The 12,788-nt window shown below is 42.5% G+C and overlaps 1 protein-coding gene and 1 pseudogene across 3 annotated transcripts in view; one reads left to right on the top strand and one right to left on the bottom strand.

Moving 5' to 3' along the window:
* CMYA5 (cardiomyopathy associated 5) overlaps nucleotides 1-12,029 on the top strand; it is an 83,597-nt gene extending 71,568 nt beyond the window's left edge. The window contains exons 9-12 of one of the 2 annotated variants that reach the window (XR_013998466.1): nucleotides 4,065-4,198; nucleotides 5,416-5,515; nucleotides 7,601-7,774; nucleotides 11,166-12,016. Coding sequence is in view for 1 of the 2 variants with exons in the window: in XM_081132703.1 (XP_080988829.1) it covers nucleotides 4,065-4,198; nucleotides 5,416-5,515; nucleotides 7,601-7,774; nucleotides 11,166-11,412 (655 nt within the window). In the remaining variant the exon portion in view is untranslated. Of the gene's footprint in view, nucleotides 1-4,064; nucleotides 4,199-5,415; nucleotides 5,516-7,600; nucleotides 7,775-11,165 lie in introns of both variants that reach the window. The other variant, XM_081132703.1, reaches the window with a different exon arrangement.
* On the bottom strand, nucleotides 421-1,547 carry LOC308554439 (inositol polyphosphate multikinase pseudogene; annotated as a pseudogene). The gene has a single exon. The product of its transcript is annotated as an inositol polyphosphate multikinase pseudogene (transcript).
* Nucleotides 12,030-12,788: the final 759 nt, after the last annotated feature.

Here is a 12,788-nt window from a genome sequence, read left to right as displayed (position 1 = left end):
TGTTGGCCATCTGTGTGTCTTCTTTGGAGAAATGTCTATTCAGGTCCTCTGTTCATTTTTTAAGCAGATAGTTTGCTTTTTTTGATGTTTAGTTGTATGAGTTCTTTATATATTTTGGACATTAACCCCTTATCAGGTATATCATTTGCACACATCTTTCTCCATTCCGTAAGTTGTCTTCTCACTCTTTTGATGGTTTTCTTCACTGTGCAAAAGCTTTTTAGTTTAATGTAGTCCCATTTTTTAATTTTTGCTTTTGTTGCCCTTGTTTGAGGAAATATACTTCTACCAGAAGTATAAAGACAAATAATATGTAGACTCACAATACAAATTGTTTACATAGCATTACAAGTACAGAGATATTGACCACAGCTCTTCACAGTGATTGTCCCACCCCTTAAAAAGACTGCAGCAAAGGATTCAATTGTCTAAAACAGTCTGCAGTACAGTAATTAAATGCTTCAGCCCATAAACATATCCCTCATCTATTGTGTTGCTAGGGAAAACATGAGCAAAACCTATCATTCGCACTTCTACTTCTGCAATCTCTTGGCAACCAGTGGGAAGATGGTGGTAAACTTTTTCCAGTTGGGAAAGTACATTTCCGTTTAAATGTTCCTGTGACAAGCTTTTCCACCCATTGTCTTGTTCTATATTTTCAACTTTCAATGAAGTCTCACTGTGATGATTTTTTGAATACATTTTTCTGTGACGAACATACATCCTGGACAAGCTTTTGCCTACTGAAGCCTCTATTTTTCCACTGGTTGTGGAACTTAACACTTGAAAGTTATTATTGCACTCCAGTACGTCTGTGTCTGAGGGTTGTCCTTTGGACAAAAACTTTTCTGCCAAAGTTCTGTCATTTGATTTTATAGTAGTTGGCTGAGATGAACTTCATAAACAAACAGTAATGAACTCACATAAAAGTTAAGCTGCTCTGGCTTTCACATCACTGCAGAATACTCTGTCTTCTGAATACTGGCAGCAATAGCATCTTTTCTTACACAGAATCCATTACGGAAAAAACCTGGAAACTCCATCCTTTAGAGTTTCTTTGTTAAGCTTCTTCCATGGTGCTTGTTTTGTGCCTCATGGCTATCAGAATGAACGTGATAAAGCTTCATGCCAAGCACCAAGAACCAATCTCTTCCATTAATGGGTACTTGCTGAAGTGTTGCTGAATCTTCTCAGATGACACAAAAGAATCATAGCTTTTTTGTCCTGTCTTTATATCCATTATACAGGGTTTATTAAATGTATGGGTCACATCTTCCAGTTTTAGGTATAAATCATTTGGTGCAATGGGAGGTGACCAAATGCCGTAATATTTTGGCAAATATTTTTGTAGCTCTAAAAGAACACCATCGGTAGTACCATCAGCAGTGTAAACCATAGTATGGAATCCCAGCTCTCTTTCTTGGACCCCTTGGAGGTGGCTGTAGCTGTTTCAGAACTGTGCCATCTGGATGTTGCAAGATACCCACTTTGTCTTTCCCATACATATGAATTTGAATTCTGCAGACTGCAAGCTCACTAAAAGTCATGTGGATTTTGTTGCAATTATGGCAAGTTTTTGTTTTTGAAATTAAAAAAAAAATTATTATCTATGGGAGGATGCCACTCTGTAGTTTTCAAATTCCAAAAATTCTTTTTAAGTTTCATTTGGCTAAAGAGTAGGGACAGCTGACATGCAGACTTCTGTGACATTTAAGTGAGATCAGACAAAATAAACAGACATGGAAATGAATCATTTATATCTAAGCTTTTTGCTTGGTTCTTGGTTCTTGAGTATAAGATAGCAACTTATAAACAATAAAGAACTACCATATTTTGTATTACTTTCATTTTCATGCCCCGTGCTTTTATTTCACAGATTCAGTGAGGGCATTGTGCATATTTGTTGAGTCTTATGACCTGTTCAGGCACTGAAAGCAGGATCTGATCCTACATTTGGCTTAAGTACCTTGTAAACCGTTATTCTTTAAATGAGTGACAACATAGCATGCAGTAGACTATCTGTATATACACACACATATATATATTGCATATATGTATATATATATGTGTATATATATATATGGAATTTCCTGCTTGACAGACTTCATAAAACTTAAGAGCAAACAATTACACCCCCAAAACACCATCCTTGGCATTTAACAACCACATCGTTACCAAATGAAGTCAGTATGTTCTACCTAGTTTCTAAAGATGACATTTCCTCACTTATCCCTGCCACTTCCCCTCTGGCAGAGACAGGGGCTGTGCACATGATAAGTTATCAGTAAACATTTACTTAATGAGGGAATGAAGTCTGAAATTCAGTTTGGACCCTAGTGTGCTTATTGAGACAATAATTTTATTGCTTATTAAAATTACTGTACATTGAAGACATCTCTTCAGTCAACAATTCAGGTAAAATAAGCAATACATCTACCCCAGAATGATATTCTAGATATTAGTTGGGAATTAAATTCTCAATCATAGGGCATATTTTTCATTAATTAACTGAAGCATAATTAGCTGTCACTGGACATGCGGCTCAGTTGCATGGATCCATTCTCAGCACATCTAAAGATAGTCCTCTCCCGAGGCTCTGGTCAGGTGGTAGATTTTGAAATAACAACCAGTAATGTTTGAGGGGTTTACACTGACCTTTTCCAGACACAGGCACCGGCAGACACACAAATAGACCCAGGCTGCTCCCCGGCCCTGCCCCCTTCCTTCTGAGGAACACAGTGAAGTTTTTTATGCTTTTAGAAATTGGGGGTGGGGGGAGAGTTTGCTATTCTGTAAATATTTTTATGCTTTTAAAAACTCCCAAATTCATTTGTTTTCTGAGTTGATGACACTCTCTTTTCCTAGTTCTTCATGTTATCCTCTAAGATAGGCAGTGAGAAGTGAGATAAGCCAACCGAAGCAGAAATAACCTGGAAAAAAATCTATTTGTGGATGAATAGTGGCCACTCTTGGATTCTAAAGCTTTTTTGGTAGTTCATTAATAATAAACAGAAAAAATACGAAAACAAACAAAGCAAACAAATAGATTTTAAAAAAAAATCCTATCCTTCTGAGAATGAGCATGAAAGCTATTGAATTATAGTTTTCACTGACTATTATCTATTGCACATCTCCCAGGAATAGGAGCCTGACTCTTTGGTACTTGGGTTAGTAATTCTTTCATTAGTAAAACCCTAACTTGCAACCCTCTTCAAAGCCCCTCCAAATGGCTGCCAAAAGGAAGAGCACTTGTGTGCTTTATTTGTATAAATGCCCTAGGCCATGATATCAAGCAGATTTAAGAGAACTGGAAAAAGGCACAAAACTATTCTAGCTCCTTGGCAAATTCAGAGAGCTCCATCCTCAAATCCAGCAAGTCCTTATTGTTTAGTGGTTGGGCTCTTACAGTGTACTTGCCAAGCCTGCTCCCAGTTAGATACCACCACCGTCACTTTCTTTCAATGTAACTGGGAGATTTACAAATAGCAGTTTGGGGATTTTAGCAATTAGAATTCTCTTTTCTTACCAGGATTAAGCTTACCTTAAAAAACATTGTCTTCTTTAGAGATCTCAGTTTCTATAACTTTAGCCACATGGCCATGTACAAAATCATCACTCACCTGAGGTTTTCCACAATTCCAGATCTGTGAATGAGATAATTGGGGTCCCTTGTATTGGAGATTGTTTTAACATCATCTTAATCTAAAAGTGCCCTCTGACCCAAAAGTTGCTAAAGAAGATAATACGTTCTTGGAGATTCATTAACCGATAATCTGTTTTCTGAATTAAAAAAGAAAAAAAAAGTTGTCTGGTTTTATTCCAAAGAGCATTTCGAAAGCCATCTATTGGACAAAAGTTGACAAAGGTAGAAATGACTCAATAAAGCAATCTTAGTGAATAATGCCCTCTTGTAGAATCTTGCTTGCTAATGCCAGTGGTCATTAAAAGAGAAAAAATGTTATTTGTCGTTAATAAAAGAGGTTTATTCACTATGAGATTGAAACATGCTGAGTCGCTTAGCAATGGCATTATGTTTAAAATTATTATTCTTTCTTTGCATTTAGATCTTTCTCTGGAATTAAAGGACTCCAGCTGAAGGTTACCCTCCAGCCCAATGAGAATTACTTTTTCTATGTGAGAGCCATCAATACATTTGGAACAAGCGAACAGAGTGAAGCTGCCCTCATTTCCACCAGAGGTACTTTCTCCTTTGCACACAGCAAAATATCTCCAAGCATTCTCATTTCTTCCCTTCCACCGCCCAGAGAAAATGTCCTTGAAGGCAACTCCTTAAAGGCCCAACCTGCTGGCAGGGCAAGGTTTTTGGCATGAGGATCCTAGATTGGTCAAGGGTCAAGATGTTTCTTTTATTTTTCTGGTTTAGAGGGTCTCAACCTTGGCTACCGATTAGCAATCTGTCAGGTTGCTTAAAAAATACTGATGCCTGTAGATCCCAATCTGATTATTTAAAGATGGACTCTGGTGGGTGTTTAATCTCCCCAGATGATTCTTGTTGGCCTCATGATGTGTTATAATTTGTGGGTCTGTTTTGAGTGTGTGTGTGGGGGGGGATATTCTTATTTTATAACATTGTGAACTCTATGAACAAGCTTCCGGTCTTATTCCTCTGTTTGTTTGTCCTACCACATTGTTTGTACCAATTAATGTTTGTTGAATGAATGAATAACTGAAGGAGGTGATAAAACTGTTCAATGACATTTTGGAGAAAAGACCAAAATGATGCCAGCAAAAATGTTTGGCTGTTCTCAATTATTGTGAAAAGAGCTGAGGAATGGAAAGGCAATCATTTTATTATTTCATTCCAAACCCAAAGATGGCACAAGATTGAGTGTGGCACATTAAGTGACTTGCTGAATCAGCAAAAACTTGTGTATGCGCCTCCCTTGCAATGTAGTTAGGGACTACCTGATATTTATAAAGAGAAGACATGAGGGCTGCCTGCCCAGAAATGTTTTCTCTACAGTCCCAATAGGGTGTCTATACCTTTCACTGTCAGAACCACTCCTTTAGGTCACACCAGTGCATTTTCAAATTTTATATGTGCGCAGGACTCTCCTGAGGATCTTGTTAAAATACAGATTCTGATTCAGTAGGTCGGGGGTGGGGCCTGGGATTCTGCATGTCTAACTCATTTCCAGGGGAGATAGATGCTGCTGGTGCAAGGAGCACACCTTGCATAGCACAGCAAGTTCTATTGCAGAAGGCTCACCAGTAGAGGTAGCCAGCCACTGGCATTCACTAATGCCTTATGAAAATTTCACTGGGAATTTAAAGACACTGGGGTATTTTGATGTCAGGAGAAAGGGCGACTAAGGTCTGAAATATGGGACTTGGCCTCGGGACAGCACTTGACATTGTGGCAATGTTATAATCCTACTTTCTCAACTGCAATAGGAACCCGATTTCGCTTGCTGAGAGAAACAGCTCATCCTGCTCTGCAAATTTCCTCAAATGGGACAGTGATCAGCTTCGCTGAGAGAAGACGGCTGACAGAGTAAGTAGAAGAAAGTACAAGATGCCTCTGAGTAGTGTTCTGAGGGTGTGTCACTTCATCTGGCCTCACTGTGCATATTTTTGGTTTAATGAGCATGCCTGGGTGTGTGGTATCGAATATAAATGTGTGCACACCCATGCAGCGTGGTTATGGTTCATTGCTAGGCGGAAGGTGACAGAGAGAGTTCATAACTTGGAGCAAATGTCAATATTTTTATTGGAAATATAAGCACAGGCTTATATTGTTTAAAACTTAGGCTTTTTTAAGGTATTATCTCTGGTTTAATGAAAAAAGAATCCAGGTTAATTCTTCTATTATTTTCAATAGCAAGCCAGATTTTGCATCCATCCACTTGAGACAGAATAGAGAATGACATTTTGTTGAGTTTCTAGCTCTGGCCACATGCAGGACTTTCAGACTTTTCACACTTTCTTGCCCACCCCATGACACCTGTAGTGCCCACAGAAAGAAGCATCGAAGTAAAGGGAGGCCAAAAGCTGAGGGCACAGTGGGGATACTGCTCTGCAGTTTGCCTGCAGTCTCTCATGGTTATTTTGAGGGTTAAAATGGTCAAATGGAAGCATGTTTGTGAAAGGCTTTTGAAAACTGTAACTCATGTGAAACACAGGCTGCTGTGGGCACTGGTGTGGGCCGCCAGCATGCTCTCACGGTAAAGCGCTGAGCTGGCCAACAGTGACTTGCACTGCTTTCCTATCAGGTTGCCATTCACCTGTCTCTGGCCCAGCTCAGGTGTTACCTGCTCCTGGAAATAGCCAAGCCTTCTCTGGGCCCTGGCACCCTTTGATTTGATCTGTCAGAGGGTCTGAACATGTGTGGAGGCCTTTGTCAGCCACCCAATCTTGAATAATCCTCAAACAGCAGCCCAATATTCTTCATCTCCGAATCCCCAGAATCTAGCATGGGACCCAGAACATTGTAGTTGCTAAATATATACAGATGAGTGAATTCCAAAAATAAAATATTTTTAAAATATTGAATAGGTTGGGCTTTTCTGTCTTTTTAAAAATTTCTCAAAAAAATCAAAAAGAAAAGGAATAGACTGGTTGATGAGTTGATAACTATTGATAACTATAATGTATTTTGTAGAGTTTCATTTATTATTATTAACCTCAAAAGTATCTCATAGATATCAGGCGGGCAGGTTTTGCCCCAGAGAGTAACGAACGGCCTGTCAGTAGCCACCTCTCTGAAATGAGTTGGGTAAAGACATGAGAAAGTGAAACACATTCCCTTGCATTAATCATTTTCTCATCTATTAAAGGAGAGAGGGAGAGGTGCTGACTTAATGCTGCTTAAAATTAAAAATGCTTCCTTGCTGTCTCAGCCATTTTAAAGCAAAATTGAGCAATTCACGCAAACAAGGTTACCCGTCAGCAGTTGAAAGTGCTTTGGATCATTTCCCTGCGCCTCTTATAAAAATAGCTAAGGTGAAACAAGAAGAGACCTTTCAACAACCTCTCAGGCACACCTACTACAAATCCAAAGAGGCCAGAGTCCCAAGGACTGTTGACCACAAGCCTTCAGAAAGCACGCTCGTCACACCTGGTCAGTTTCCACACTCCCACTGCCCTGGCCTCATCAGTTGTCTTGCTGTTCAAGAGCAGCACCTCATTGATCTCTGTGCCCAGTTAAGTCAGCAGACACTGGAACTCATTGTTAAAGAGGTTTTGGAGACTCTTTTTGCAAGTTTTGTTAGAGAACTTTCCAAGTCACATTCTCTTGAAACTCCCCACCTGCCTCCCTTGTATTTTCTCAATCTCTTTCAAAGCAGAGATTGTGCCATTTCTTTTTCGTCCTGCATTATTCTACTTATTGTCTGGTTCCCAGCTTCTTCAACAGTTGCAATGTGCAGTACATGCATGTTGTATGTGGCAGTGGAAATATGTCAAATGCATATTGAGAGTTTAGGGAATTCTGTGGTGATTAGGTCAAGGTTGGGGGCACAATGAACGATAGAAGTCTTTAGTCAAATTCCAGCAGGATAGAGTTTAAACTGTGTGTGAGTTTGTGAATGTTGATGTTTATGAGATGAAGGCTGGCAAATCCTGTCAACTTTGCCTACAGAATCCCATCAGTGCTGGGTGAGGAGCTGCCTGCCTGTGGCCAGCATTACTGGGAAACCACAGTCACGGACTGCCCAGCTTATCGCCTTGGCATCTGCTCCAGCTCGGCTGTGCAGGCCGGTGCACTGGGACAAGGGGAGACCTCGTGGTACATGCACTGCTCTGAGCCACAGAGGTAAGCTGGAGCCCTGCCCCTCCCCTCTTCATCAAAGTGTCATGAGTTGATGTCTAGGCAGAGAACTCTGCGGGCCTAATAAATGGCTTCCCACTCCCCTGCCCAAGTTCTGAGCCAACTAAGAAAGAAAACAAGAGAGTCAAGTGTATGGAGATTAAACTATTATTCTTATTACCGAGGAAGTCAATTTTAGAGAATGTGGTTCATATCTGAGAGCAAGAGGTTTTTTTAATATCGAACCCTACTAATAGACAGACACACTCACCTAGAGGCATGGCCAGGCCAGCTTCCCTGCCCTGCAAGGCCGAGTTGGTCCCTAGAGAAGCAGAGAAGGATGAGTGTCTCCCTAGAAAGCTCCTAATCAAGATGTAGGGAACAGGAAGGGCCTATCGGGCCATGCATGGCCAGATCCTTCTAAACTCACCCCAGAGTGGGGAGATTCCACAGGGCAATGCTAAAAGGGCTCCCTCCACAGGGGGTCAACAGGAGTGAGGAGGAAGTGGATCCCGAGCCCCTTCCCACATTGGTCTGTATCAAGGATTGGGAAGCTATAGCCCACAGGCCAAATATGCCCCGCTGTTTATGTAAATAAGCTTTTATCGGCACACGGCCATGCTCATTTGTTTACATGTTGTCTATGGCTGCTTTGGTGCTACAATGGCCAGGCTGACTAGTTGCAAAAGAGACTGAATGGCCCCCAAAGCCTAAGACATTTATTATCTGACCCATTACAGACAAAGTCTGCTAACCTCTGGCCTATATTATTAGTATTGTTTACTTGGTTGAAGTGAAAAAGCCATTAACCTGTGTTCGTCTCAGAGTGTTAAGGGCAACCATGTTCTGATCTGAATATGCTCACAGGGTGGTCTCATAAAGGAGCAGTGGACTAGGGGCCAGAGACCTGATTTTAGTCCTGGTTCTACCCTCCTGTTGGCTACTTACCAGAAGTTGCTTAACCCTTAGAGGATATGCCTCATGTGTCTTGTCAGGGGACAAGGATGCCTGGTTTGCTACCTTTTGGGTTTGTGAGGATCACATGAAATCAAGCATAGGGGAGAGCTTTGAAATTGTAAAGTATCAGACAGTGAGGGATATTATTCAAATGTGATGCTTTAAAAAGAAAGCCGTCAGTGCTTGCAAGTTCCCAGAGAAGGGCCCACAGATTGGGATTGTGCACGTCTCTCCCTGCATCCTACTCGACAGTTTGATTCTCTGACATGGTTCATAAGGACACCATCTCCAAGAGCTATTTAAAGTCACAGTTCATCAAGTCAGAGCAATTATGATTACTTGATATTCAGCACTGTGCAATGCTTAAGGACCCAGCCCCTGCCCAGAGTTAAACATCACTCAAACCTGGAGTTTTTAATCAGATTTAGAGCTCAAACTAGGTATCAATTTCATGAAAAGGTCCTTTGACACTTGCACCCTTGAAAACACAAACCAAAGACTAGCCTCCAATAACAGATTTCTAGCCTGCAGAAAACAGAATTGTATGTTTTGTTCAACAGTTTCAACAACTTGGTCTTTAGCTCTTTCAGGCCCAGGGTAGGTTCAGTTAATTCTGGGAGGAAGAGTATGCCCACCAGTGTAATCACAACCCAGAGAGGTCAGGTTTCAGGCGCCTTCATTTCATGTTTCAACTAGAGCATTCCTGGCCTTCAGGGTGCTGAGAGAACTGCTAGAGCAGACCTTCCTATGTTTTTCACTTCTCTGGCTTCATGATTTTAAACCAAGCAGTGTTATTCTCCATTCTTCTTGCATGGAATCCCAGCTTTGAGATGTCACACTGGAAAAGAGAAATGAAGGGAGTATGAGGGGAGGGAGAGCCTGTCCATTCCTAACCTCACCACCCTAGTTCAAGGCTTCCACACCTCCTTTACCAGTTTCACCACGGCCACCCTGCCTGTTCCCTCTGCTGGTTCCCCCCCCCCCCCCCCCCCCGCCAAGCTGTCCTATATCACAGCTGGCAACTGTTTCTGAAACCTCATTTTCAGCATGTCCCATCCTTTTCTGTTCAAAAATCTACAAACATCTACAGTGGTATCAGAACTCAGGTGGGATCACAGTGAAGAGGGGGAGTCAGAAAGAATGTGCCCAGGCTGAGCAATGAGGGTCGAAAGTGGTCTGGGCTCAGTCTGGGCCGGCAGTGAGATTTCACATGAGCTTCATTCTGCAAAGAAGTTGCCAAGTTGCCATTCCCTGAATATACCTGCACTCAAGCTTCTGGGTCTTTAAGAGATATCATAAGGTTTTAAAAGCCCTTAGCCTTTACTGCCATAGCAGAGTCACTTACCCAGATTCCAGGGGCCCAGTCTGCCCTGATGTTGCTCCCATCCCTCGGACCTACCATGTGCACACAACTTGCCCTCCTCTCTCTTCTTCCTTTCCATCTCTCATTTCATCCTTTCCCTCACCTTCAGGTCCCCACCTTCCATCTCTAAGACTGGCAGGCAAAACCTCCAAATTCGTGTTACTATTTTTGCACAGAGAAATGTAGCTTCTTCTGTTCAGCAATTTCTCTTATCCCAACCTGGCCTTGAACCTTTCCTCTCACAGCAAAACAGGTCCATTAGATGTGTTTAGTAAACACTTTAGCAGTCTGTGCCCTGTGCTGGAGTCTCAGCTCTAGCCAGTGTTTAAGTCATCATCAGTTTTTCCTTCCTGTTCAGTGGAGTATGAGTGGCCAAGGACAGTGTGCTCTGGTCCCTCACAGCCCCCAGAGGTCCTCGTAAAGTGTTGGACACACAGATATGCCCAAGTGAAAACTTGTTGGATTAAATGTATTTCAATTGAAAACATAAATCAAAGGCAACCCCTTTAGCTGCCAGGCTGCAAAATCATTGATAAGATGGAGAAGAAAGTTGGTTTGGAATAAGGGGAGCTTATAGGAAGGCTAAAGCTGGGCAAGAATAATAAAATATCTCTTACACTTCATAAAGGCCCTATGTAAGTTATTATAAATCTTTTAACTGTAAAATTAATACATTTTATAGAATGCAAGCCGGAAGTACTTTTAAAAATACATGGCAGCCTCACAGGAGTTCTATTCCCAAGAATGACACGCCATGAACGCGGTAGTTAAAACACGTGGGCAGCTGGGAGAGAACTGGGATGTTGAGAAAAATCACAAGGGAGGCATATGTTGGTTATTCTGGGACTGCTTCTGAATGCAGAAGGAGCAAAATTATTAAAAAGGCTCATCTGTTGGGATGAGCTATGCATTTCAGCATCTAGGAGGGATCTGGTGAAAGTACTTGGGACCACGTTATTGCAACTCGTTGCTGTGAGTTGAAATTAATAACTGAAAAATCGGTTGCCGCCAAGTGATTTTCTTTATCATGGTCCTTCAGGATTTCCGACGTTTTTAATCCATTCCGTTCCATTTCAGATACACATTTTTCTACAGTGGCATTGTGAGCGACGTTCATGTGACCGAGCGCCCCGCCCGAGTGGGCATCCTGCTGGACTACAGCCACCAGAGGCTCCTGTTCATCAATGCCCACAGCGGGCAGCTGCTCTTCGTCGTCAGGCACAGGTTCAGTGAGGGCGTGCACCCCGCCTTTGCCCTGGAGAAGCCTGGGAAGTGTACTTTGCACCTGGGGATAGAGCCACCGGATTCTGCAAGGCACAAGTGATCGCTGGCTTCCAGGGTCTGAAAGAGCAAGAATCCAGGTGCTGGCGGCCTGCGTTCTTCCCGTGGGCGCCAGACGTTAGTGGGAGCGCCTCCCGCACACTCGCACCAGTGGTGGCTGCGTGGCAGTGATCAGCGCCGATCAAAACCACCGGGAAAGCCTTGTCTCTCCAGGGCAGCGAGTGAGTGAAGAAGATGGGAAAAGTCAGGCCCCAGCCTGTGGTCTATACGTGTCTGAGTTCTCCCCCGCATTAAAAGGGTTTGTACCTGACGTGGGAACCAAACCACAGAAATGGACTTTGGCTGTTTTGCTGGTAAAAGAAATCCTCGGAAGGGCAGGTCTGAGTGAAGAGGGAAGACTGTGCTGGTAATCCTGCTCCTCGGACAAGAAACAGGGACTTTTTCCACAAGGAAAGTGTCGCCTCACTTCACTCAAGTCTGATAAATCCTAATCGCTAGAGAAAGTGTTTCACCCTTCCAAGTTGATGGTGAACTCTTTTGTAAAATATGCTGTAGAACACGGGTCTCTTTTCCCTAGAGTTTTAAATGTAGAAGAGCTCTGGATATTAGAAATTTCCACTTTGTTAAATAAATGGTTAGCGTCTGTGAAACAAAACATGTTATGTGAGCTTGTCTGTAACTTACCAGCTGGCCTCTCTGGACCGGGACAAACTGCAGGGTAGATAGCCGTCAACACTTCAGTGGGTCATGCAATACTGATCATCACGTGAGAATTTCATACATGTGTGTTTTAAAACCTAAACACTTCCAGCTCAGAGTTACAGCCAACTACCAGAAGCTGGGAATCTTCTTTTACTGTAGGCTTGTTTGTCCTTCCACTCCTGGGCTGCACAGTATTCACACTGTCTCCAGGTCTCAAACCACCAGGTGCATGTGAAACTCCTTGGTACCAGGAAGCCCAAATTTTGTTTCTGGTCATGGGTGTTGTGGGGCTCTCATAGTGAGCTGATCACATAGGCACTTTCTAGCTATGCAACTAGGCCTCACCTTTGAAACTAGCCTCCCTGTCCTGCCACAGGCTCCACCAAAACCAGTGCAAATCTTAAATCCAGTGATTATTACTAAATGACGCTCACAGACTGATAATCTTGCTTCGAAACGATGGATCCATGGTTACAGTGTCACTTTAGTTAATAGGTTCCATGGCACTGGGCAAGGATCAGTAGCTCTGTGCATACATATGTGGTCAATTAAGACTTGCTGAAATGAGCCCTTGCTAAGCACTTAATGTCCTGCATTCCAGAGCTCAGCTGCTGGGAGGTATTTCAAGAGTAATAATAGTAAGAGTTGAGTGTCTCTGCTGCAATAGCCATTGCCTCATGTCCCTGATTTGGTGGCTGCTAGTGAGTGATCCAGGAC

This window comes from Miniopterus schreibersii (genome assembly GCF_964146895.1).
Source record: "Miniopterus schreibersii genome assembly, chromosome: 3".
Taxonomy (NCBI): domain Eukaryota; kingdom Metazoa; phylum Chordata; class Mammalia; order Chiroptera; family Miniopteridae; genus Miniopterus; species Miniopterus schreibersii.
Note: the sequence above shows the minus strand (reverse complement) of the source record. Positions and strands in the feature narration are given on the sequence as shown.